Genomic DNA, 23,558 nt, shown 5'->3' with positions numbered 1-23,558 from the left:
AGAGGTAAGTGTTAATTTTTATTGATTATGTTGGTTTTTTTTCTATATCTATGAATTTTTCGTTTTGTTGTTATTTTTTTTTAAGTTCAACTTTCCAAATCTATATTGTTGCTTGCATACTTCAATCACAATGAGATTGTTTACCTCACTGGGTAAACAGGAAGAATACAGAAACTGAACAGTAATGCACAATGCAAATACAAGAGAAGTACCAGAATAAGCTTGCCATTAATGTCAAAGGATGTTCATATTATAATCTGTCGTCAATATTACATGTCCTCCAACACCCGGAGGTGGTACAATATATGACAGCCGAAGGGGTGCGACACAACCGTCGCGACTCCAACTACCTACCCGTCGGCTAACTAACTGACCGCCGTAACTCATTATTACCGATGACAACATAAACATAATATACCAACATAACATAATGATTATTCCCGTCAACATCATCCCCCCCAAGAAAAGAAGTCGACTTCGACGACTTAATACAAAATAGAGATGAACGGCAGGAACTACTGACGCCAGTCGGGCCCGGATCTTATACACTTGCTGCGTCCTCGCCTGAAAACCCTTTTCTGCTACCATCTGATGCTCAAGTGCGGATTTCACCAATATTGCTTCCTTTGCCATCACAGTTCTCCTGGGCCTAACCCAAACTTGTCTGCAAAACACGTTTTTTAGTCTCAGCTTCCACCAACTGCTACTCAAATGATTCTGTCTCCCTAGCCAATTTGTGCTCGATAGCCACCCGTGCTGCTCTCTCGGCATCCAACTCCTGGGTACGCTGAACTAAGTCTCACGCGACTATTGCCTCCAACCTGGTGGTCAGCTCCTCCCGAGCCCTCTGTGCATCCACCAAGGCAACCTCACGTCCAACCGAGACATACTCCGAGTTCCTCAAAGCGTACCAGTCATGCCTGCAGGTGGCCACAATCCGTTGGCACAAATGCTAGGAGCCACCTCAAATCCTCCATCACACTCCCCAAAGGCTAAAAACTGAACTGAATAACTCCCTGGTGTCATACAACTGTGCGGACCTGCAATGCCTTCCCTCAAACTCTGTTTGTTCGCAACCTCCAAATCCATCTCCCTCTACAGCTTATTTCTTCCCCGCCAATGCTTAGCTGCAGGCTTCTTTCTCACAAGACGGACAACCACAACTCTTCCCGTGGTCTTCTGTAGCTCAAAATAAACTGGGGGTCTGGGGGCAACGCCCCCAACGGGGTCGAGGGGCAGCGCCCCTCGCGGGGTTTGGGGTAGCGCCACAGTGGGGTCAAGGGGCAGCGCCCCTGCCGCCAACACCAATTTACAACCTTCAGAACCCCACGAAAGTCCATGGCGCGCATCATTTCTGTGATATTTTATGATGTCAAAACCCTTCTTCTACACTCCAATATTTTCAGTGTCTAGGCTCCAGATGTCATCGAATCATTTTTCAATCCGTCGGTTTTTTTTTTTTTTTTTTTAGGCACTGTAATGTCCCGCCATACCACCTCCAATCGTGTGGCTTCTTGGTCTACCTGTGGCGATCGTTTTGCCCTTACGTGGCTGTGTGGAATTGTGCGAAATCCCGCTCTCCCTAAGCGGCGGATCAATCTGTAAGAACCCTCGACCCCATCCATCTGCTTCACTCCCTGCGGTAGCTCGTGGGCTGTGTGTATTGATCCGGCCGTGCGGTGCGTCCCTTTCCCTGGCTGCGCGGTGATGTGCCTTCGGCCGTGTTCGGTGTCTTCTTCCTCCGCGGGGTTTTATTGCCAAGGTTGGCTGTGCGGTGTGGTTGCTTCTTCCTTTCCTCAGCGGTGTGCGGCGTTTTATATCCTTGCGTGGCCTTCGGTGGTTCCACCGCACGGTGGTGTCACCTTGTCACCTTGGCCCCACCGTACGGTGGCCATTTTCCCCTTCTTTTTTTTTTTTTTTGACCGTACGGTCGGTATCGTACGACCGTGCGATTTTTTTTTTTTTTAAAGTTGTCTAGAGAGTCTTCGGCTCGGGTCCCCTGTCTCTGGGATCGCCCTTCATCCTTCTCGGTTTTTCTCGCCCAAAAGTCTCCTGCTTTTGTCCCGTGCCTCTCGAGTTGCTTGCCCGGCCTCTTAGGTCCCCTTCCATCCTCTCGGGTCCCCCTCCGGGCTCTCGAGTGTCTGTCTGGCCTCTCGGGTCCCCTGCGCGCTTCGCGTGGTAAGGTTTCAATTTGTACCCGTTGGTGGCCAATCTATTTTCACTGGTCATTGAAAGACCTGGAACCACAAATTCTACAGGGACCACGACCTCCTTCCCGTACATAAGAAGAAGAAGGATAATAAAGATTTTGAAGGCTGCGGCCTTCCACACAGGGTTCCAATCGGTGCCGACACTCTTCGGATTATTTACGTCGCCACTAGGGTTTGGGGCGTCTCCCTTCCAATATTCTCTGTATTCCGGCAGGTACACCTCTGTTGGTTGCTCTGGTTCCTCTACTTCAAGCCTGTAGCTTTGGAACATTTCGTAATCCTCCATTTGCCAGTGGAAGAGCCCGTTAGTCGAGCATACCTCATCTTCAGAACATCCCTCCAATTCTAGCACCCCTTCACTGTTCGGCTCCATCGCGTTCTTGCCCTTACTTTCATCGGGACCCCCTTCCCCTTTATTAGAGTCCTCCGAGTCGGAAGAGGCGAGCTCTTCGCCGACATTTTGGGTGTGTAGGTCAATGGTATATTTTCGCCCTCCCTTCTCCATGGAAAGTGTATTTTTCTTCCAGTTGTGGTTTACCCTTGTGTTGATCAACCACACTCTCCCCAGGATGGCGTCATAGCCTTTCTTCTTCGAGGGAATAACCACGAAATCTAACAAGAATGGTTGCGTACCAATTGTCACTTGCTGGGCCATCAACAGGCCGAGTGGCTTAATGCCGTGTTGGTTCGCTCCCACCAGGTTGAATGTGGGTGGCCACAGGGTGGGCTTCCCCAGCCGCTTCCATGTTTCTTCTGGTAGTACATTCACCCCAGATCCTCCGTCCACAATGGTGTCCTTCAAAATGGTCCCACGGATACGCATTTCTACCACAGCTGGGTGTCTACCACTGCTCACGGCTAGTAACATCGGGTCAGTCGAAGGGCTGACGGAAACCTCCACCTGTGGTGTACTCTTCGTAGCGGTGGCGGGAACCCCTACCTGTGGTGCACTCGACGATGCGGTGCTTTGCACATTGGTGAGGATGGCAGTCCTCAATTGTGGCATAGAGTCTAGAAGGTCTTTTACCTTTATCGGCACCTCTATCTGCAAGATTTGCTCAATGATGTTATTTTCCGCTTCCGTACGGAATGATGTACTCACCACCTCGTTGTCCCGTCGTTCGGTCGTCATCTCACGTTCAATATTGGCCTTTGCCTCCCGTAATCGCTCCTTCTCCGTACAGGGGTCGGGATAAGTGGCTTTTTTCGTCTGGGCGCGGGTGATCGCCAGTACTTCTTTCTCACCAGTCTTCTCAGCCTTCTCAATGTTGAGGAGATTAACCCCTGCCTGCGGGCAATTTGCGTCCTCATGGTCGCCTGGCCCACACCAACGGCAGAGGTGCTGAGGGGTGGCTTCCTTCGTGCAATCACGGGCGAAGTGCCCCCACTGATTACAGGCCCTACATTGGATAATTGGCCGGCCCTTGGCGTCATATTGGATACGGCTTCCGTTATTGTTATTGTTGCCTCTTCCTCGCCTGTTGTTTCGGTAGCCGCCAGACGAGGCGTTGTTGCTCGCAGGCTGGGACGTGCCGGCTGACGCAGATGGTTCTGTAAAGAGAACCTGTTGGTTACGGGTCTTCATATTGTACGGACACTCCTTGGTAAGGTGTCCGACAATCTGGCAAATATCGCAAAATGCTTTTTTCGGACAAGACCCCTTGGTGTGTCCGTCGGTACGGCAGTCCGTGCACCATAAATCCCCTTCGTCGCCTTTGCTTGTGCTTCCTTTGGTTGCCTTTATCTCTCTCATCATTTGCTCCATATCTTTCTGGAGAGCCCGTACCTTCCGATTAGAGTCGTCATCACTGCTATCACTTTTGTCAGAAGAGGAATCATCCTCCGACGAGGATTTATTTTTCTTCTTCTTGGACGTCTTTTGTTGACTTTCTAAATCCATTGCCCTGTTATAGGCGTCGGAGTATGAAGAGGGAGGTACTATCTTCATTTTTCGTCTAAGGGATTTCTTTAGACCTTCCACGAACCACCGTTTTTTCAGTCCGTCTGCTGGCTGGTTCTCCATCTTTCCTAGCAGCTCTTTGAGCCGCCGGCTGTAGGTTCGAATAGTCTCGTCCTTTCTCTGTTTCGTGCCGTAGATTTCGGCTACGATCTCATTATCGTCTCTTAGGAGACGAAACTCTGCTTGAAATTCCTTCTTCAAGTCTGGCCATGTGCTAATTTTAGCCTTATCCGTATCCGAAAACCAGTCGATGGCTACGCCCCTCAAGGTTGCGGGAAACTGTGTTACCCACTTGTCCTCATCGGTAACACCATTCGCTCCCCAAATTGTTTCACAAGTGCGACAGTGGCGGACAGGGTCTTCTTTCCCATCCCCATGGAACTTTGGAAGTTTTTGTTTTTGTGCCATGCCTTGTCTTTTTACTACTGGTGGCTGTTGTCCTACTCCGGATGGGTCAGATCCTATAAGGGGTGCTTGACCGCCGTGCCCCGGTGTCCCTCCGACACTCCTGGCAGCCCCGGTGTCTTCTCCCTCTCCTGCCTCCTCCCCACTCCTTGGAGTTTTCCTAGCCTCTGGTGTGTGTGGCAAGTCCCTCAAATCCCTCAACTGAGTTTTGGTATACTCTATCATGCGGCGAGTTTCCGCAAGTAACTCCTCCCGACTCCGTGGGTGGCCGCTGGCCTCACCGTCCCCTTCGGAGCGTTCCTCCTCTCTTCGCTTATACCTCTGTCGCCTTTCCGCTTGCTGTTCAAGGATCAAGGCACGTTGGGCTACTGCACGTTCATCTATATATTGTTGCTTATTTTTGTCTTTATTCAGTGTATTGGGCATTAATTCCCAACAACTTTCTATATACTTAATGACATAAAAAGTAGAACACTTTTATTCATTCATAATGTGGAAGACAAGTTTATGCCAACAATATGACATAATTATTACAATAAGTGTTCTTTATTCCGTCCCGTATGGCTCACGGTTCAAATGCCCCTGGCGCCATCTCGTTCTACTTCCCGTTCCTCGTACTGTTGCAAAATTTCTTGGCGTCGCTCCTCCCGGGCAATCTCCTCCAGGCGAGCTTGTTGTGCCAACGATGCTTGTGCTAGCAATCGGGGGAGATGGTTCATCAACCGATTTACCTCCGGACTCACTTCCAACGCTGTCCAGACGGCACTTGGTGGGACTTCTGCCTCCGCCGCCTCTCGTCGAACATAGGTCTGAATGGCTACTTGGAGTAGAATTGAAAATTCTCTCGTCGCGGTGTCTTCTCCTACATAGAGTTCTGTTTGGGTATCGTCGACTTCTGGGTTTATTTCAGCAACGGGTAGGCCCATTGGGTCTGTGCGCCATCCGTGTCTTCCGTTCCGAGTTCGTCTAGGCAACGGCGCCAAATGTTTATCTCACTGGATAAATAGGAAGAATACAGAAATCGAACAGCAATGCACAATGCAAATACAAAAGAAGTACCAGAATAAGCTTGCCATTAATGTCAAAAGATGTTCATATTATAATCTGTCGTCAATATTACATGTCCTCCAACACCCGGAGGTGGTACAATATATGACAGCCGAAGGGGTGCGACACAACCGTCGCGACTCCAACTACCTACCCGTCGGCTAACTAACTGACCGCCGTAACTCATTATTACCGACGACAACATAAACATAATATACCAACATAACATAATGATTATTCTCGTCAACAGAGATAAATAGAACAATAGCATAGCAAACCCTAGACTATTTTTTTTGAAAAAATTGTATACATGTATTTACAATTTTTTCTAAAAAAAATCTAGGGTTTGCTGATTTTTCTCAATTCTTAATTTTTTTCTTTGAAACTTGAAAATTTTCAAGAAAAAACACAATACACAAATTAGTCTTTGCTGATTTTTTTTAATTAGTTTAAAATTTAAAATTTAAAACTTTGTCAAACACAATGCTCAAATGGTGATTTGTAAAATTGTCTTATTGCAGCAGCCCTCACGTTTTGAAAACAATTTTTATTCCTAATGGCTCATCCTAATCCTCCACAACCTAAGCCTAGGAAACATGGTCAAAAAGATGAGACATGGAAATACACTGAAGAATTCCCTGGTAGACAAAGAAATCAAACCAAGTGTATTTTTTGTAAGGAAATTAACCATGGGGGGATAAATAGATTGAAATATCATATTGCTAGCATACGTGGTCATGATACTGAGCCTTGTACCGAGACACCTCCCGAAGCAGTCCGTTTTTGTTACGTCCAATTAGAAAATTTTGAAATACATGAGCAAACAAAAAAAAGACAGAGAGGAGTTATGTCATATTGGTTCCCCTCCACCCACATCCGCATCCGGCTCCGCATCCACAACTGCATCCATAGGTTGTGTTGGAGAGGGTTCTTCTATGCCTCCCTTTTGTCCTAGTGCTTCTGCTAGTGCTAGTACTTCTATTCCTGCTCCTAATAGTCACACTTTTGGTCCTAGAGTGCGAAAATCCAAGATAGACAATTTTTTTGTACCACGCACTACTCCTGGCGCACAACCCTCGCTTGAGAGCATGTCTTGGAACAAGGAGGTCCATGATACAGGAAGAAAAGCAATTTGCAAGTTTTGATACTTCTGCAACATTCCATTTATTGCAGCCAGGTACTTTTTTATTTGATTGTTTTAAATTAAAATTTAAAATTTTATGGTTTGAAGTTGAAAGTTGAAATTGAAATTGAACTTTTCTTATTTAATCTATTTCAATTTGTGACAGGTCTCCTTATTGGCAAGGCATGATTGATGCAGTAACCATTTGTGGGGCGGGGTTTAAAGCCCCTAGTGATACTGAGATGAGTGGCCCTCTCTTGTTGGAAATGGTGGAAGATATGAAAGTTGACCTAGAGGACCACTGCCAATCTTGGAGCCACAAGGGTTGCACCATCATGACAGATGGTTGGACTGATAGGAGGAATAGGACACTCCTAAATTTTCTTGTTTCCAGCGGAGGTGATTGATCATTTTACTTCTCTATATGAATTGTGATTGAAATCGAATAATTTACATTCTAATTTATTGATAATTAATTTGTTTTATTTTCAGGATCCACCATGTTTTTGAAGTCCATCGATGCTTCCTCACATGTCAAAAATGCGGCATACTTATGTGAGGCTATTGAGGAAGTTATAGATGAGGTGGGGGAAGAAAATGTGGTGCAAGTGGTGACGGATAATGCAGCAAGTTATGTTGCTGCAGGTAAACTTTAAAAGTTTTCTTTTAAGTTTTAAGTTTTAAGTTTTAAACTTTTAAGTTTTTAACTTTTAAATATTAATGGTAAAATTTCTTGATACTTATCACATCTAATTCTTTAACTAATTTAAAATTGTTGCAGGAAAACTTTTGATGGAGAGGCACCCAAAAATCTTTTGGTCTCCATGTGCGGCCAATTGCCTTGACCTCATGTTGGAGGATATAGGTAAGCTTGGATGGGTGAAAGAATGCATTGAAAGGGCCAAGAATATATGCAAATTTATTTACAATCATGCATTGGTCCTTAGCATTATGAGGCAATACATGGCGGAAAGGGAGTTGGCTCGTCCTAGTATAACGAGATTTGCCTCAAATTTCCTCACATTGAAATCCTTGTTAAAATCAAAGGCATCTTTGAGGCGCATGTTTGTTGGTGAGGAGTGGACTTCCTCATCCTATGCTACGACCATTGCAGGGATGGATGTAGCAGATTGCATTTTTGATGAGCCAGGTTTTTGGACCCCTTGTGCAGAGATCGTGCAGGTAATTTTATAAATTTATATGCGTATTTTTGTTTTGTATGCATTGTGCAACTTTGCAATTTTTTTTATTTTCATGCACACTTGTGAGTTAACTATTTTTGTTTAACATTATTTGTAGGTCACTGAGCCCCTAGTAGTTCTCCTACGAGTTGTTGATGGGGAGAAGCCCGCTATGGGCTACATATATGAGGGCATGGATAGGGCCAAGGAGGCCATTAGATCTACATATGCTGGAGTTGAGGATAAGTATAGGCCCATTTGGGACATAATTGATAGAAGATGGCATAACCAACTTCATAGGCTCATCCATGCAGCAGCTTATTACCTTAATCCATCATTTCGTTTCCGTGCCGATTTCAAAGCAGATGAGGAGGTTCTTAGCGGGCTATATTTAGTAGTACAACGGATGGGCACTGATGCCACAGCTACACTTCTCGAGATGGATGCATTTAATAATGTCGCAAGGGCGATGAGGGTTGGACAAAATTGCAGCCAGGTAGAAAATTCTAAAGTTTATGACTTATGCATTTTAATTTTTCATTTTATAATCTACCTTTAAAGTTGGAAATGAGACTAATGTATTTTTCTTTTTCTTATCTCAGATAGATGGTGGCAAATGTTTGGGCCTTCAACCCCAAACCTTCAAAAAATTGCCATCCGCATATTGAGCCAGCCGTGCAGCGCTTCTGGATGTGAGTGCAACTGGAGCATGTTCGAGCACATCCACTCGAAGAGGCGAAATAGATTGTCTGTGGAGAGGTTGAATGATCTAGTCTTTGTTCATTACAACCTTCGTCTCAGGACCAGACAGATTTTATTTTGGACGTTGCTCCTCTCCGATCACTCTAGAGGAAGTCGACCCCGAGTCCGATTGGCTCACTGAGTCCACTGATCTAGTCTTCACTGATGAGGACCTTGAGTGGGTTGACCAGGCAGACAGAGAGGCTGAGGTTGTGGCTATGGCAGAGGAGGATAGAGCACGATCAGGCACAACACCTATGGCTACTTAGACTGGCACATCACAGACAGAGACTATGGCTACTCAGTCATCCAGGACCTACCTTAGACGCCTTTCTAGGAGGCAGATAGACGAGGCTGAGCCAGAGCCTGAGCCATAGAATTATTTAGAGCTTAATATTTTCCTTCTTGCATGCGATTAGAGAATTGTTCACTTTCTCAATTAAAAACTTCATCTCTTCAATTATATTCACATGGGTTTTATAAGAACTTTGGATTTTTGTAATAATCCAACTTGTTGTACAATGGAGGTATCAGCTTCTGCCTTGACATTTCAAGCTTCTGTGACTTTTTGTTTAGAATTGACCAATTACAACTTGGTCTTTATTTTCACATCTACAGCTTTCTCAAATTTCTTTTTTGACACATTTTGATCACAATAATCAGAGTTGCCAACAACGCTATCTACTTCCTCACAATATTCTGATACTCTTTATTTCTAAGTTTTTCTCTATCATCATATGTTGTCAGTCATATTTTGATGACATATATGACAGCTTAATACATTTTAGAACTTAAAGACATGATTATTAGACATGCCCTCTCTTCATCTATGGCCTTGGTTTAGTGTGCATTCTTTCACACAATGGTGCATAGGTCGAACACAGCCGCTCTTCTGTACTAGCTATCTACCAACCAAGAGATGTCACAACATTTAAAGTCACTTTGCAAATTATGAGGATGCTCAAACCAATATAATGAGGAGTCCTACCAACAAATAGGGCCATGTGTGCATCGATCCTAGTAGTCAGACTTCAATAAGCTCATAATTTTCCCATTTGCAGCCTTGAACACCTGTTTGAGAACAACATTAGGGACAACAAATTCATTTTTCATGAGACCTCCTAAAGCTTTGCAGAACTTTACACCTATGCTCACCATCAAAAGAAACAAACAAGTAGGAGTGCTGAGACTAGAGAGAGTAGATGAGAATGAAAAAATGTGTCGATCTCACCCAAAAATGCCATCATTATTCAATGCACATCATACATATGACAAAAACTTCAAAATTGTAAGAGCTATCCTTCCTCACTTAAGGTAACTATGTAAAGAGAATCTCTTTTAATATGCTACAAGGATAATTCTTGATACTCCAGCTCGGTATGAGACTTTCGATATCAACTATATATTTGGGTAAAAAGATTGCAATTGGATTTCCTTCCTAGAAGTGGTGATACCGGAGAACACTGCTGAGATTTTGAGAATCATGCACCAGTCTCAAGATGAACCTCTAACCTAAATAAATGATTTTAAACTAATTGTCCAAGAATATAAGATGTCTCGATGTGTCATACAACTTAAAATGTAATAAAAGCTAATGCCAAATTCAACATTTTGATGTACAAATCACACTTGAACTATGATTGGGATTTGCATAAGTATATTATTGAAACCTGTGAAAAGTAAAATGATGTTAAACTCTTACTTTGAACTATGCTCAAGATATGCATTAGTATAATGTCTGTACCTGAAGAAAGTACAATGGTATCTTTTGCACGACCTTCAAGAACAAGCATTCCTCCACAATTACGACCAGCACCTATTGATGACTGGGGCACAATCCATCCTATGTCACCCGTGTCAAGCCAGCCATCTTTATCTATAGCTTTATTTGTTGCTAACAGATTCTGCATAGAAATTAAAAGAAAGAAGTCTTAAATGATAAATTTGAACACTAAAACACTTAAAATTGAACAAATGGACAAAGAAATAAAAATCTCAAGCATAAAGAAGAAAAGGCACTAAGAAACTTCCAAAAAGAATCTCCTGAATAACTTAGAAACATCAAGGGTGACATTGATCATTTTTTACCACCATATATTTCCAACACAACCATAAGGTATGACTGACTTGTTGAAAAAAGTGTTGTACACCTTGCATAATGCTAATAATGTAAAAAGTAATATTTAATTGCAATATATCTTAGACATGGATACCACATGGGTTAGACATTCTTGGGGCCACTTGTATGTTGTATGGGACATTGGAATAAATACTTAATGTGGGTGTCACATTAGGAAAATGTTTAATGTTGGGAAAAACTAGAACGGACTATTTAATTTGGAGTCATGGTTTAGTGAGCTCATGGTTTATGTAATATCACTTAGTGGTTTTATGCTTGTTTCTATAAAAGCAATCAGATCATAGTTTTAAGACTCCTGAGTCCATGGGAGCCACGAGTCGACTCGCCAAGGGCTCGCGAGTCTTTTGCACGGACTCGCGAGTCTTTCAGATGGACTCGCGTGACCCAGAAAAAACGTCATGCAAGCTTTAAAAGTGAGTTTTTTAAAAAAATTTTGCCTTCATTTAACATAACTGAGGGAGTGAAATATCTCTTGACCCCGCAAGGGGTGATGCCCCTTGACCCCAACTTGGGGGCGTTGCCCCCAAACCCCCGTCGAAAAATATAGGGGGAAACTGCGTTGATGGAAGTAGGGAAAATTTAATCTCCGAGTCTGATTAGGCTCCATATAACAACATAATTAGCATTGAAGAAATCTTGGTATTTACATTTATAAACTTATGTTTCTATTATACATTTTAGGGTTGAAACTATGAGTATGAATGATGAAATTTCAAATATCGTGCGTTTGTAGATCATATGACATGTGTAATGTTTCAATTATGGCTCTTATGTTCTCTAAATGCATTAATTTCTTTATGTTTTTTTGTAAAACTACGGTTTTTTTTTTGCCGAGTCTTTCGCGAGTCTTTCACGAGTCCAAGTCCAAATTTTTGTTTTGCCGAGTCTGTGGCGAGTCCGAGTTTTAAAACTTTGAATCAGATTAATAGTTGTAAAAGCTGGGTTGTGTAATCTTTTGCTTGTTGGCTAAGGTTGACTGGGCATCTTGAGTAGGTTACAAATGAGTATAGAAAGCATGGATTGAACTGTGTGGCTACATGGTTCTCATTTGCTTGTTCACAAGTTAGCTTGCTTGATGCTTTAAAAGCCTTGCATGGAAACTTTGAAAGTGTATTGTAATATTGTTCTTGATATAATACATTGAATGTCACTTTTGGAAGCTGGATTTTTCTTTCGAGAGGGTTTTCCCAAGGTACACCCGGTGTTTATCTTGTGGTACATTTATTATTTTTTTAGCATTGTAGATTTTGAATACTTGTTTTGCATATTTTTCTCTTATGATGGTTACGTGGAGATAGCATATTATTGCTGCAAAAATCCCTTAATTTGGTATCAAAGAATGGTTGTTAGAAGAAACGTCTATTTGGTTGTTAACCCTTGGTATGAGTAGAATCTTGTGCATAGTTGAATCCATGGCTTTGTAAGAAAAAGAAAACAGTTTTCAAGGTTTTTGGACTTGTTGCAAATTTGAGTTGTTGACAATCTCAGGTTTGTGTTTGGATTTGGCAAATTGGGTTTTTTTGTCTCTTTTACTAAGGGTTATGGGGGTAAAGTTTTGCAAGCAAATGACTTCTTAGGAAAAAATAGACCTCAACCATTGAGTGAAGAAGCTCAAAAACCTATGGATCTATATGAAGCTTGATATTCTTTGGACAAAAAATTCAGATCATTTTTAGTACATGGAAGAATTGAGGTCTATACAATCATACAAAATCCCTATGGTCATAAAAATCCATACCATACAATGTCATGATCAACAAAAGGTACAATCTAGTCAAGGACAAGCATTATTAGAAAATTCAACATATTCCTGTACATCAGTTGGCATAACAAGTGTGGAGTTGACACAAATAAAATATGAAAAAAAAGGTTTAATTGGCAAGTCACACGGATATGAAATATTTTAATGGGTCATAGACCCTAGTCCTAGGAATGATCCACTGGTTGAGTTGGGTTTGTGCCACTAATGAGCCACTCACTAGCAACACCTACTCCCAAATTTGTAGTTTTGGAGCCCACCACTACTAGAGATTTGTCGTAGAGCAGCTTGGTGGCACAATCACCCCCCACCAGTTTGACACCATAAGAGTGGAAGTTGTGTTTTTGAGATACCTAAAGAGCCAATTTTTTTAGAGAGCATAACTTTCACCCAAGGAGTTAGATTTTTGCATTCTTATAGTCAACAACAAGCTTTTTCCAAGTATTGTGCAATAGTATCAGTAGTTTTTCCAAGTTGTTGTTTATGGTAGAAAATGTTAGTTGGAAGTTGATTTTGTTCTCCTTGTTTCAAGAGGTCATATCTTGCGCCATGATGTCCAATTTTGAACTTCTTGTAGGTGACAAAGAGCATTGTCTAGATATTTTGCAAATTATTAGGTTTGAAAATGTTGATGTGTGATTTGTTCACTTACAGTTTTGTATAGTTGTTTATTGGGTACCTATGTGATTTGACATTAGATCGTGAATAATCTACATGTTTATCCCTAGCTATCTCTGTTTGACATGTTTATTAATGTAATGTTCAACCCATATGTGGCATTGTGAAATCTATGAGTTGTGCAGTTTTCTAGGAGGCTATCTATATTTACAAGTTGCATGGATAACTCGAATGTGTGTCATCTATACTCATAGATCTTTCAATATCGATGAAGATTATGTTAGTTGGCCTTGGTTTGGCCAATCGATGCATTGGTATGTTTGTTGTTATGAGGCCAAAAAGGTAGTATTATTTGAGATACTTGTATTGTGGGACCTATTGTTGTTGACTATTGGTGCAGATGTGTGAAACTTAGTACTATTTTGATACAAGTACATGTAGTGGTGATCATGGTGTCATGGAGGTTCCTTGTATGTTTTGAGCTTTGGCATGACATGGTTGTTTATGCAAGCACATTGAGCAGTGATAATGATGTCATGGAAGTTCTTTGTATGCTTGGAAATTTTGCATGACATGGTTGTTAATCCAAATTTAGTTGGTGGTGTTGGATTGATTCCTAGATTGTAGGTGGTGGTTTATCTTCTTGGTTTGGTGATTATTGTTCTACTTTATCCCTTGGAACAACTACTGTTGTAGTTGAGTGTTTGATTGTGCAAGGGCCATGGGTAATTTTCATTTAGGATATGGTTATCACAATATCATGTGTAGCTTGGTATCACAGTTCAATGGAAATTTTGGTAGTGATGTGAATTTGTCACTTGGTGACGGTTGATCTTTCGAGATGTCTCCTTCCGAGAAGTAATCAATGGCCACTGTTTAGCCTATTTTATTTTCGTAGGCTAATGTTGAAATATAAATTAAATTAAATTAATCATTTAAAGTTGTGTAATAAAGTGACATTTTACAGATAACTTCATTTTAATTAGTTTAATGACTTAAGTGAAAATTAAAAGAAATATTAGAAGTCACTTTAAATAATGCACTTTAATGAAATATTTAAAGCGGGAATTTGAAAAGTCCTTCGGTAATGTTTAGAGGGAAAATATAAAAAGGAGTTTGGAAGTTCATTTCTATAGGCTTGTTTATTTTCTCTATTGTGGGTTAGGAGAGCTTCTTGTGGAGCAAAAACCCTAAAGGAAATTGGTTTCAATAGTGCAAGATCTACCCTCCTTGGTTGTAGGTGGAGTCACTCAAGTTTCACACTTGGATTCAACGTTAGGAGGATTTGGAAATTTGTGAAATTTCCGAGTTTTGAGGATTTTGGGAGTGTGCTAGGAAAAGTGGGATGCCATCGTTAATCTTTCTTCTTGGGCAATTGAGGTTTTACAGGAGGTTACTGGAAAGAAAAAGCTATTTGCACTGTAAGCCAGTAATTAGTAAATAAGGCTTTTTAATGCTTTAATAGAAAATAATAGTATTGAGTTGTTTCTGCGGGTAGTTAGTTGCCGGACGGTTGGTGGCCTAACCAACCGCGAACTCTTTATATTGTAAACTTGTAGCGCATTGTGAAAACATGGTAATTGGAGATGAATATGATATACACCGGTGTTACGCAAATCTATTCGGGTATACAGTGTTGTGCGCTATTGGTTCCATGTTAATGAATTGTGATACTTTGGTATTGTACATTGTATATTGATGTTCCCTATGCTACCACCTGAACCACTTAGGCTACTAACATTTTGGCGCCGTTGCCTAGGTCGAACCTGAAGGTTTGAGGAGGGAAAGCTGGCGGGATGGAAGTATAATGGGTCGTCCATTCGACCAAAATATCCTGGTGACAGACAGTGACATAGAAGATAACACGGAAGTAACCAGGGAGGATCAGTTGACACAGGACCTGATTCACGCATGGGACGTTTCCGTGGACCGGTACGTATAGCAAGAAGCGGAACTGAGCGCTGTCTCGGCTGATACGGTACGGGCGGAACTCAACGTGAACCAGGCAGTACATGATCTCCTGGGTAGCCTTCCAAGGTTGTTGGCACGTGTACTCGTGGAACGTGAAGAGGAACGAGAGAACACACGAAGGGAGCAACGCAGGCAACAAGTGCTCCAACAGTATAAAGAAAGGAATCAAAGGGAAGAAGAACAGAGGGACTATACACAACGACGAAACCGCCGCAATTCCAAAAATTAATGCCAAATACACTAAACAAAGATCGAAACCGAGAAGCCCCGGAGGAACAAGAAGGGAACCAAGAAGACATAGTAAGAAGATCCCTGCGGATCCAAGAACAACTTGAGAGGCGCCTGAAACTCTACAAGATAGTGGAAGAAAGAGGGAGCGTGGCGGAAGGTTCTCGACAACATACACAAGCGTGGGACAAGAGTCACAACAGCCCAGAGGTATTAGGTAGCAGTGATAATTGGGAAGAAACAACTGCGCCAACCGAGTTATCCAACAATTCCCAGGACAACTTGGGAAGTACACGGAAGATGGCACATAACTCCAAAAAACAGAAACTCCCCAGATTCAATGGACTAGGATCGGAGGATCTTGCCCGCCACTGTAAAACTTGTGTCACCATATGGCAGGCCAATGGCGAGGATGATGAGGATAACTAGCTAAAAGCATTTCCAGCCACCCTGCGGGGTATTGCCATTGATTGGTACACGGACCTACCCATCACTTCAAAGGATACCTGGAAAAGACTTGCTAAGGCATTTGAGGAGTTTCGGCTACTGCAGGACGATGACGAGATCGTCGCGGAAATATACAACACCAAACAGGGCAAGAGTGAGACGGTACGGTCCTACTACCGCAAACTAAAAGAGTTAATTGGCAAAATGGATAATACCCCGGCCGACTGGTTAAAGAAGTGATGGTTTATTGAGGGTCTGCAACCATCACTGCGGAAAAAGATGAAGGTAGTTACCCCATCCACTTTCATGGAGGCATACAATAGAGCCATGGATATTGAAAGTGAGAACAAGACATCAAAGGGCAAGAAGCGTACAAGCGATGAAGATAGTAGTGATCAGGAGAGCGAGGAGGAGTCACGTACGATACAAGCACTCAGGAAGGATATGAGACGGATGATGCGGGAAATGAGGACGCAAAAAGAAGAAAGTAGGGAGGGCAGAGACCTCTGGTGCACAGAGTGCAAACTGGAGGGACACACAAAAACCAATTGTCCAAAGAAAGCTTTTTGTGACATCTGCCAAGTGTTGGGACATGCTATTAAGGAATGCCCCTACAACTTGAAGGCTAGGAGTGCCCAGGTACTTTATACTCAAGAACAGGCAACACCACCCACTACACCCACCAAGAACACAAACCCAGATGCGTCACCAGGCGGCTATAAGACCAGCCGGAGGGGGAGTAACAACAGCAGCAATAATAATACACCACGGGGTCGCATCCAATACGATGCAAAAGGAAGACCAATGATACAATGTCGATGATGTAACGAATGGGGCCATTTTGCACGCGACTGCCAGAGTGGTGTTGGGCAAGGAGGGCTACTCTGCAAATGGTGTGGGCCGGGCAATCACGAAGATACGGAATGTCCAAGACAGAAAGGCGTGAACATGTTGGAGGTAGTACGGCCGGAACTAGATGCACGATGCCCAGAAGTACTAGCCATTACCCGATCTCATACAAGGAAACTAATATACCCTGACCCAGGCACAGAGAAGGGAAGACTAAAAGAGGCACAAAGAGAAGTAGAAAGGGAAATGAGTGAGGAATGGAGAAAGCCAGCACCCGACAAAACCACCAACACCATGCGAACCGACTCTGAAACAACCATAATGAAACAGCTACTGCAAACCACAGTGCTGGTCCGCGTAGTGGATCTGTTGCAAACACTACCACAACTATGGATAGCTATAAACCAAGTGGAGGAGACCAGGAAGGAGGAGAAGACGCCGAACCACAAGGAGGAAATGGAAGGAAGGAACCACGCAAAGGAGACTAATGATCCTATGTTGATGACAGTAGGGGTAGGCAGGACACCAGCCTTAGTAGAAATGGAGATTCTCGGGTTCAGGCTTACTAACACCATCGTGGACGGAGGGTCTGCGGTAAACGTGCTACCTGAGGAGACATGGAAAACCTTGGGGAAACCGACACTCTGGCCGCCAGCCTTCCACCTCGTAGGGAGCCGATCAGCATGGCATCAAACCATTGGGCACGCTTATGGGCCAAAAGGTAACTATCGGGACACAACACTTCTTTTTAGATTTCATGGTCATATCATTGGAGCGGAAGGGATATGATGCACTTCTGGGAAGAGGATGGCTGGTCACGGCCAAAGCAAACCACAACTGGAAAAAAAATACCCTTTCCATTGAAAGTGAGGGAAACAAATGTCATTGACCTGCGAAACCAGCAGGTGAGTCAAGAAATGGCCTCAGATTCTGACTCGGAGGGGAATACCGTAAGGGAAAAAGGCGAGATAGAGCCCAATGGAGAAGGGGTGCTCCGCCTCGGTAATTGCTCAGAAGATGAAACAAGTTCTCTAAGTGGACTATTCCACTGGTAGATGGAAGATTATGAGATCTTCCAACCAGAGTGCAATGTATTGGAAATCCTCGAGTTAGGAAACGATGGCACCTACCCGCCACAATTTGCGGAATACGAGGAAGGAGGGGCAGAAGTAGACAGCACACCGGCACACCAATTTGAGAAAGAAGTGGTACAATACGAGGAACCAAAGGTTCAGAGCACCAACTTGGGAAATGAAAAGGACCCAAGAGTGATATTGGTTGGAGATGATTGGAACCCTGTACTAAAGGCAGCCACGTTTAAGATATTCTTGGAGTATAAAGATGTGTTCGCCTGGACTTATAAAGATCTGAAGGGAGTACCACCGGAACTATGCGTACATCGAATACCTTTGATGGAAGGGGCAAGACCTGTGTGGAAACGCCCCTATCGCATGAATAAGAACTATGCGGCCAAGGTACAAGAAGAAATAGAAAAAATGCTAGACGCCGGGATCATTTTCCGAGTGCAAACTAGTGAATGGGTTTCTCCCATTGTTATCTCCCTGAAAAAGGAAGGAAACAAGATCCGCATTTGCGTGGACTTCAGAAGCTTAAATGCTGTAACCATTAAGGACCCGTTTCCGATACTGTTTACTGATAGCATCCTCGAAGAGGTAGCAGGGCATGAGATTTACTCCTTCATGGACGGCTTTTCCAGCTATAACCAGATTGGCATTGCGGAGGAGGACAAACTCAAAACCACATTTATTGTGGAAGATGGAGTTTTTGCGTACAACCGTATGCCATTTGGGCTATGCAACGCCCCAGCCACTTTCCAGAGGATCATTCTCCACATCTTTGACAAAATGGCCACTGGGAACTTCAAGGCCTTCCTGGACGATTGGTTAGTATATAGTGATAAGGAAAACCATTTGAGGATACTGGGAGAATGCATGGACCGGTGTCGACGAGCAAGACTGGCACTCAATCCCAAGAAATGTAGGTTCCTAGTGCCACAGGGGCGATTACTCGGCCACATAGTCTGTAAGGCAGGGTTAAAAACAGACCCAGATAAGATCAGAGTTATTCTCGACATGGATAGCCCAACAGATGTTACGGGGATCAAATCCTTCCTTGACCATGTTGGGTACTACCGACGGTTCATTAAAGGATTTGCAGAAGTGTCCCTTCCACTTGAACGCCTAACAAGGAAAGGGGAACCATTGTGTGGGACAAGGAGCATAACGAAGCCTTCTAAGAACTCAAAACCAGATTGGTAAGTGCACCTATTTTGGCATACCCAAATTGGGAGAATAAATTTCATGTACATGTGGACGCTTCTAACTTTGCAATTGGAGCCATCTTAACGCAACTGGGATCCTCAGGCTTAGACCACCCAATATATTTTGCTAGTAGGCTAATGTCAAAAGCAGAAAGAAATTATAGCACCACGGAAAGGGAAGCCTTGGGAATGGTATATGCAGTGCAGAAGTTCCGCCATTATCTTTTGGCCACCCCATTCACATTTTTTGTGGATCACCAAGCACTCATGTACCTGGTGAACAAACCAGTTATTCAAGGACGAGTAAGCCGATGGTTGATCTTGCTTCAGGAATTTACTTTCAATGTCGTGGTGCGACCAGGGAAAAGTCACGTAATGGTTGACCATCTGTCTAGAATAAAATCCGGGGAGCCAGGAGAAGGAGGAGTGAGCGAAGATTTCCCCGATGGCCAATTATTCAAGATAGCTGTGTTACCTTCCTGGTACGAGAAACTCGGGCAGTATCTTTCTACAGCAACATTTCCAGGTGACATGAGCCCAAGCGAGAGAAGGAAGCTCGCACTAAAAAGTACCACGTTCCAATTGATCCACGGGCTCCTATATAAACTAGGTCCGGATAGTATCCTGCGAAGATGTGTCCTAGAGGAAGAAATTCCTGGAGTCCTAAGAGAATCTCACGAAGGACTAGCCGGAGGACATATGGGGCCAGATACCACGGCACGGAAAATTTTGTTAGCAGGGCTCTGGTGGCCTACACTTTATGCGGATGCGAGGGAATGGGTGACCAGCTGCGACACATGCCAAAGGGCAGGTAAGCCACTCAAACGAGACTTCATGCCCCTGTTCTCGTCCCAACCATAGGAATTGTTCGAAAGATGGGGACTGGATTTCGTAGGACCTATGAGGACAAGCAAAATACATAGATGCCACTATATTGTGGTGGCTACAGAATACCTCACCAAGTGGGCCGAAGCTAGAGCTTTACCTGACAACACAGCCTTGAGCACCGCCAAGTTCCTCTATGAACACATTGTGACCCGGTTCGGGATACCCCTGCAACTCACTAGTGATAGGGGGGTACACTTTGTCAATCAAGTGATACGCAATATGACAACAGAATTCAAGATTTTCCACACATTATCTAGTCCATACTATCCCAGGGCGAATGGCCAAGCGGAGTCCACCAACAAAGTACTAGTATCTATTCTCTACAAGACGTGTGGAGTAGAGCAAGGTGATTGGGAAGAGCGATTACCAGCAGTATTGTGGGCCTACCGGACAACGTACAAAGCAACAACTACACACACCCCCTTTCAGCTTATGTATGGACAGGAGGCAGTAATGCCAGTAGAATACACTGTACCAACCTTGCGGATAGCAGTACAGAGCAGATGGGGGGATGAGGAAAGCCTAAAGGAACGACTTATGACATTACAAAAATTAGATGAGCGCCGCCTAATAGCCCAATGGGCCATAGAAGTGGCTCAGAACAGAAGGAAAGCTTGGCATGATAAACATCTAAGGCGGATGAAGTTCTCGCCAGGGCAGCTGGTACTCAAGTACAATGGTCGGAATGAACTCCGACCAGGTAAATTTAAACTTCGATGGCTAGGGCCATACAAGGTAAGGGAGGTGGGAAATAATGGAGCTATTAAATTGTCCAACCTGGATGATAGCCCCATCAAAGATCTAGTAAATGGATCAAAACTAAAGATCTACAAAGAAAGGGAGTCCATAGCCATTAATATGATGACCATTAAAATGGTGGTGATTGAAAAAAATAAAATAGCCAATTTTCAAACAGAAATAAAGTGGCACAAAGAAAAAATGAAGAGAGAGGAGGACGGAGAGAGAAAAAGAAAAAGAAAAAAATCAAGGCGGAAGTATTTAAAAATAAAAGACCAAGGCAAAATATCAAAAAACAAAACCAAAAAAGTAAAAATAATAACGCAAGAAAAACATAAGAAGGTGGAGGCCACGCACAAGAGACACATTGTATGCGGGTTGGGCGTACGCAGGGTGGAAGAGAGAGCACGCAGCAAGGAGACACAAGCGCACAATGGAGTGAAGGGGACCGTACGCGTGGAGGAGGAAGGAGTACGCGTGCAGGAAGGCAGACGTGGGGACGAAGGCGTACGCGTGGAGGAAGGCAGACATGGGGACGAAGGCGTACGTGTGGAAGGAAGAGGCGTACGCAGCGGAGTGGAGGCAGGCGTACGCGGCGAGAACGAAGGCAGGCGCGGGGAGAAGGGCGTACACGGTGGGAAGGAAGGCAGCGAGGAGAAGGGCGTACGCGGTGGGAAGGAAGGAAGCCATGGGGAGAAGAGCGTATGCGGCGTGAAGGCAGGTGTACGCAGTGGGAAGGAAGGCAGCCGCGTGGAAGGCATATGCGGCGGGAAGGAAGGCAACCGCATGGAAGAAGGCAGCCGCGTGGAAGAAGGCAGCGGCGGGAAGGAAGGCAGCCGCGTGGAAGGCGTACGCGGCGGGGAAGAAGGTAAGGTACGCAGCAGGGCGAAGGAAGGCGTACGCAGCACAAGAGGGAGTTGGGGCGTAGGACACAGCACCAGCAGCACAACACGGAGCAGCAGCGAAAAAGGGGCGGCACTTAGAAAAAAAAGCACGCAACCACCAGCTTACATAACACCTCAGCCTCAGTCACAGTGTATAGGCCCACAGCCCTCGGGTACATCACCATACACGCACAAGATGGTGAAAGGGAGTCATGGCAACCCTAAAAAGGGAAGTTATGAAATAAATTACAAAGCTAGCACTTCTAACAAGCAAGCAATGGCCATGCCAGGAACCAGCAAGAAAAGCCAAGAAAGAGCATCAGAACAGGTGAATGTAGAGAATGTCACGTTTGAAGGAGTAATTGGAAGCGAGTGCAGGAAGTGGTGGGAAAACAATGAGGAGGACCACCCCCTAAAAAGTTCATTAAAGCAAGCAGAAGTTGACAAAATCATTTTCATGCCCATCTTCAACCTAAAAGAATTCGAGCCTATACTGCGTGCCATGGTCCATGGATATGAGCAGGACAGACATAGATCAGTAATTGACTATTTGGGACAAACAGTGGTCATTTCTTATGCACCCAAAGAATTCAGCAAGGTTTTCGGCATTCCCAGTAGCGGCGATTCAGCTATGAAACCATCAGCAAAAATGCCTACAGAAGAAAAGAAGTGGCTACTGGAGCATATCTGCGGCGATGCACTCACAGAAGAGCAATGGAACAGTTTATGGCAGAATAGCAATAGAAGGGGCCTGAAGAAATCTTACCTCACCTCACCAGAATGGAGATGTGTCCTGGATATCATAAAGAGTAAGTTAACAGCAGCAAGCCGAGCATTCGATGTTGCAATATGGATGCTACGCCTCATGCACGGATTGAGTAATGGCAAAATTTATAACTGGGGCCGAGTCCTTTCCGACCGTGTGAAGGAAGCCATGCTCCTCAAACACAAGACCCTATACGTGCCCCATCACCTCATTGCCCTCTTCTTGGAAGCATTGAGAACTCAAGTGGCGTTAGAAAACAGAGGAGGATTTGTGGCCTCAAGCCGGGTGGAGCCCTACAAGCCAGCCATGTACTATTGGCTACACCTGGACACTTTTACAGTAACCACAGAGACAACACCAAGGAAAAAAGCAAGGCTAGAACTGGCAGGAAACTTAGAAGATGGAGGAGAAGAAGACAATAATTCTGAGGAAGAGGTAGATACAGGGGGAGAAGAAACATACATATCATCTTCAGAAGAAGATGAAGGAGAATTCAGGATGGAGCCAATGGGCAGGGAACACGACGGAGAACACGTAGGAGGGTCGCGACAGAGAGCCATATGGAGGGCATACCAGCCGTACCAGGATGGGGAGTAAGGAAAAAGGTACTCTTCGAACCAGCACAGATTCCCACCACAACACATTTGGTAATTGGAGTCACAGGGACCCCATCTCAGTTAGTAGACTTGCGGGGACATGTTGGGGCCCACACCCTTCATATAAGCACAACCCAGGGCGTAGAAGCGGCTAGAGCTGTTGCATTGGTAGTAGCACCCATAACTGATCCACTTGCAACCATGGAGGCAGGAAATACAGAAGGAGTACACGGTGAAGAGCCAGAGGGAGACAAAGGAAAGGGGACTGAGGAAACAGACATGGAGACAGAAGCAGACAGCCTGCTAGTAAGATTCCAGATGGACATAGAGGTTCCACCTCCTTCACCATCATTGGGGACTGATCAGCAGGAGAGCCAGAGGATTGAAGAAATCGGAAAAGGGCACAGTACGTCCTCACCAGCACCAGCAAAGGGAATCCAAGAGTGGGAACCAGTTGCGCAGAATTTTCTTTCCGAGTTGGAAGTAATAAGGGCAGCCACAAAGAGGATGATAGATCAGTCTCGAGGGTCTGATATGCCGGCTATAGTAAGAGCAGCGGAAGCACTACTGGCGTTTATGACAGAAGGCTGCGAGAGGGAGTTCTTAGAGAAAATTAGGAACCAAGGTTGGCCCGACACGGAAATTCCAGAGATAATAGCAGAATGGGGAATACCACGGATCCTTAGTGAACATACAGAAGGTAATCAGAAAGTAATGAGAGCTCTC

The 23,558-nt window shown here is 44.2% G+C and overlaps 1 protein-coding gene across 4 annotated transcripts in view; it reads right to left on the bottom strand.

The window, feature by feature from the left end:
• Window positions 1-23,558, bottom strand: part of LOC131041755 (long-chain-fatty-acid--[acyl-carrier-protein] ligase AEE15, chloroplastic) — a 317,818-nt gene that overhangs the window by 30,907 nt on the left and 263,353 nt on the right. For 3 of the 4 annotated variants that reach the window (XM_057974951.2, XM_057974949.2, XM_057974953.2), the window contains one exon: window positions 10,412-10,571. The exons of the other annotated variant lie outside the window; for it this stretch is intronic. In XM_057974951.2, the coding sequence (XP_057830934.2) occupies window positions 10,412-10,571 (160 nt within the window). The remainder of the gene's footprint in view (window positions 1-10,411; window positions 10,572-23,558) is intronic. 4 annotated transcript variants of the gene reach the window in all.

Source organism: Cryptomeria japonica, chromosome 10, assembly GCF_030272615.1.
Source record: "Cryptomeria japonica chromosome 10, Sugi_1.0, whole genome shotgun sequence".
NCBI lineage: Eukaryota > Viridiplantae > Streptophyta > Pinopsida > Cupressales > Cupressaceae > Cryptomeria > Cryptomeria japonica.
This window is presented reverse-complemented; position numbering and strand designations above follow the sequence as displayed.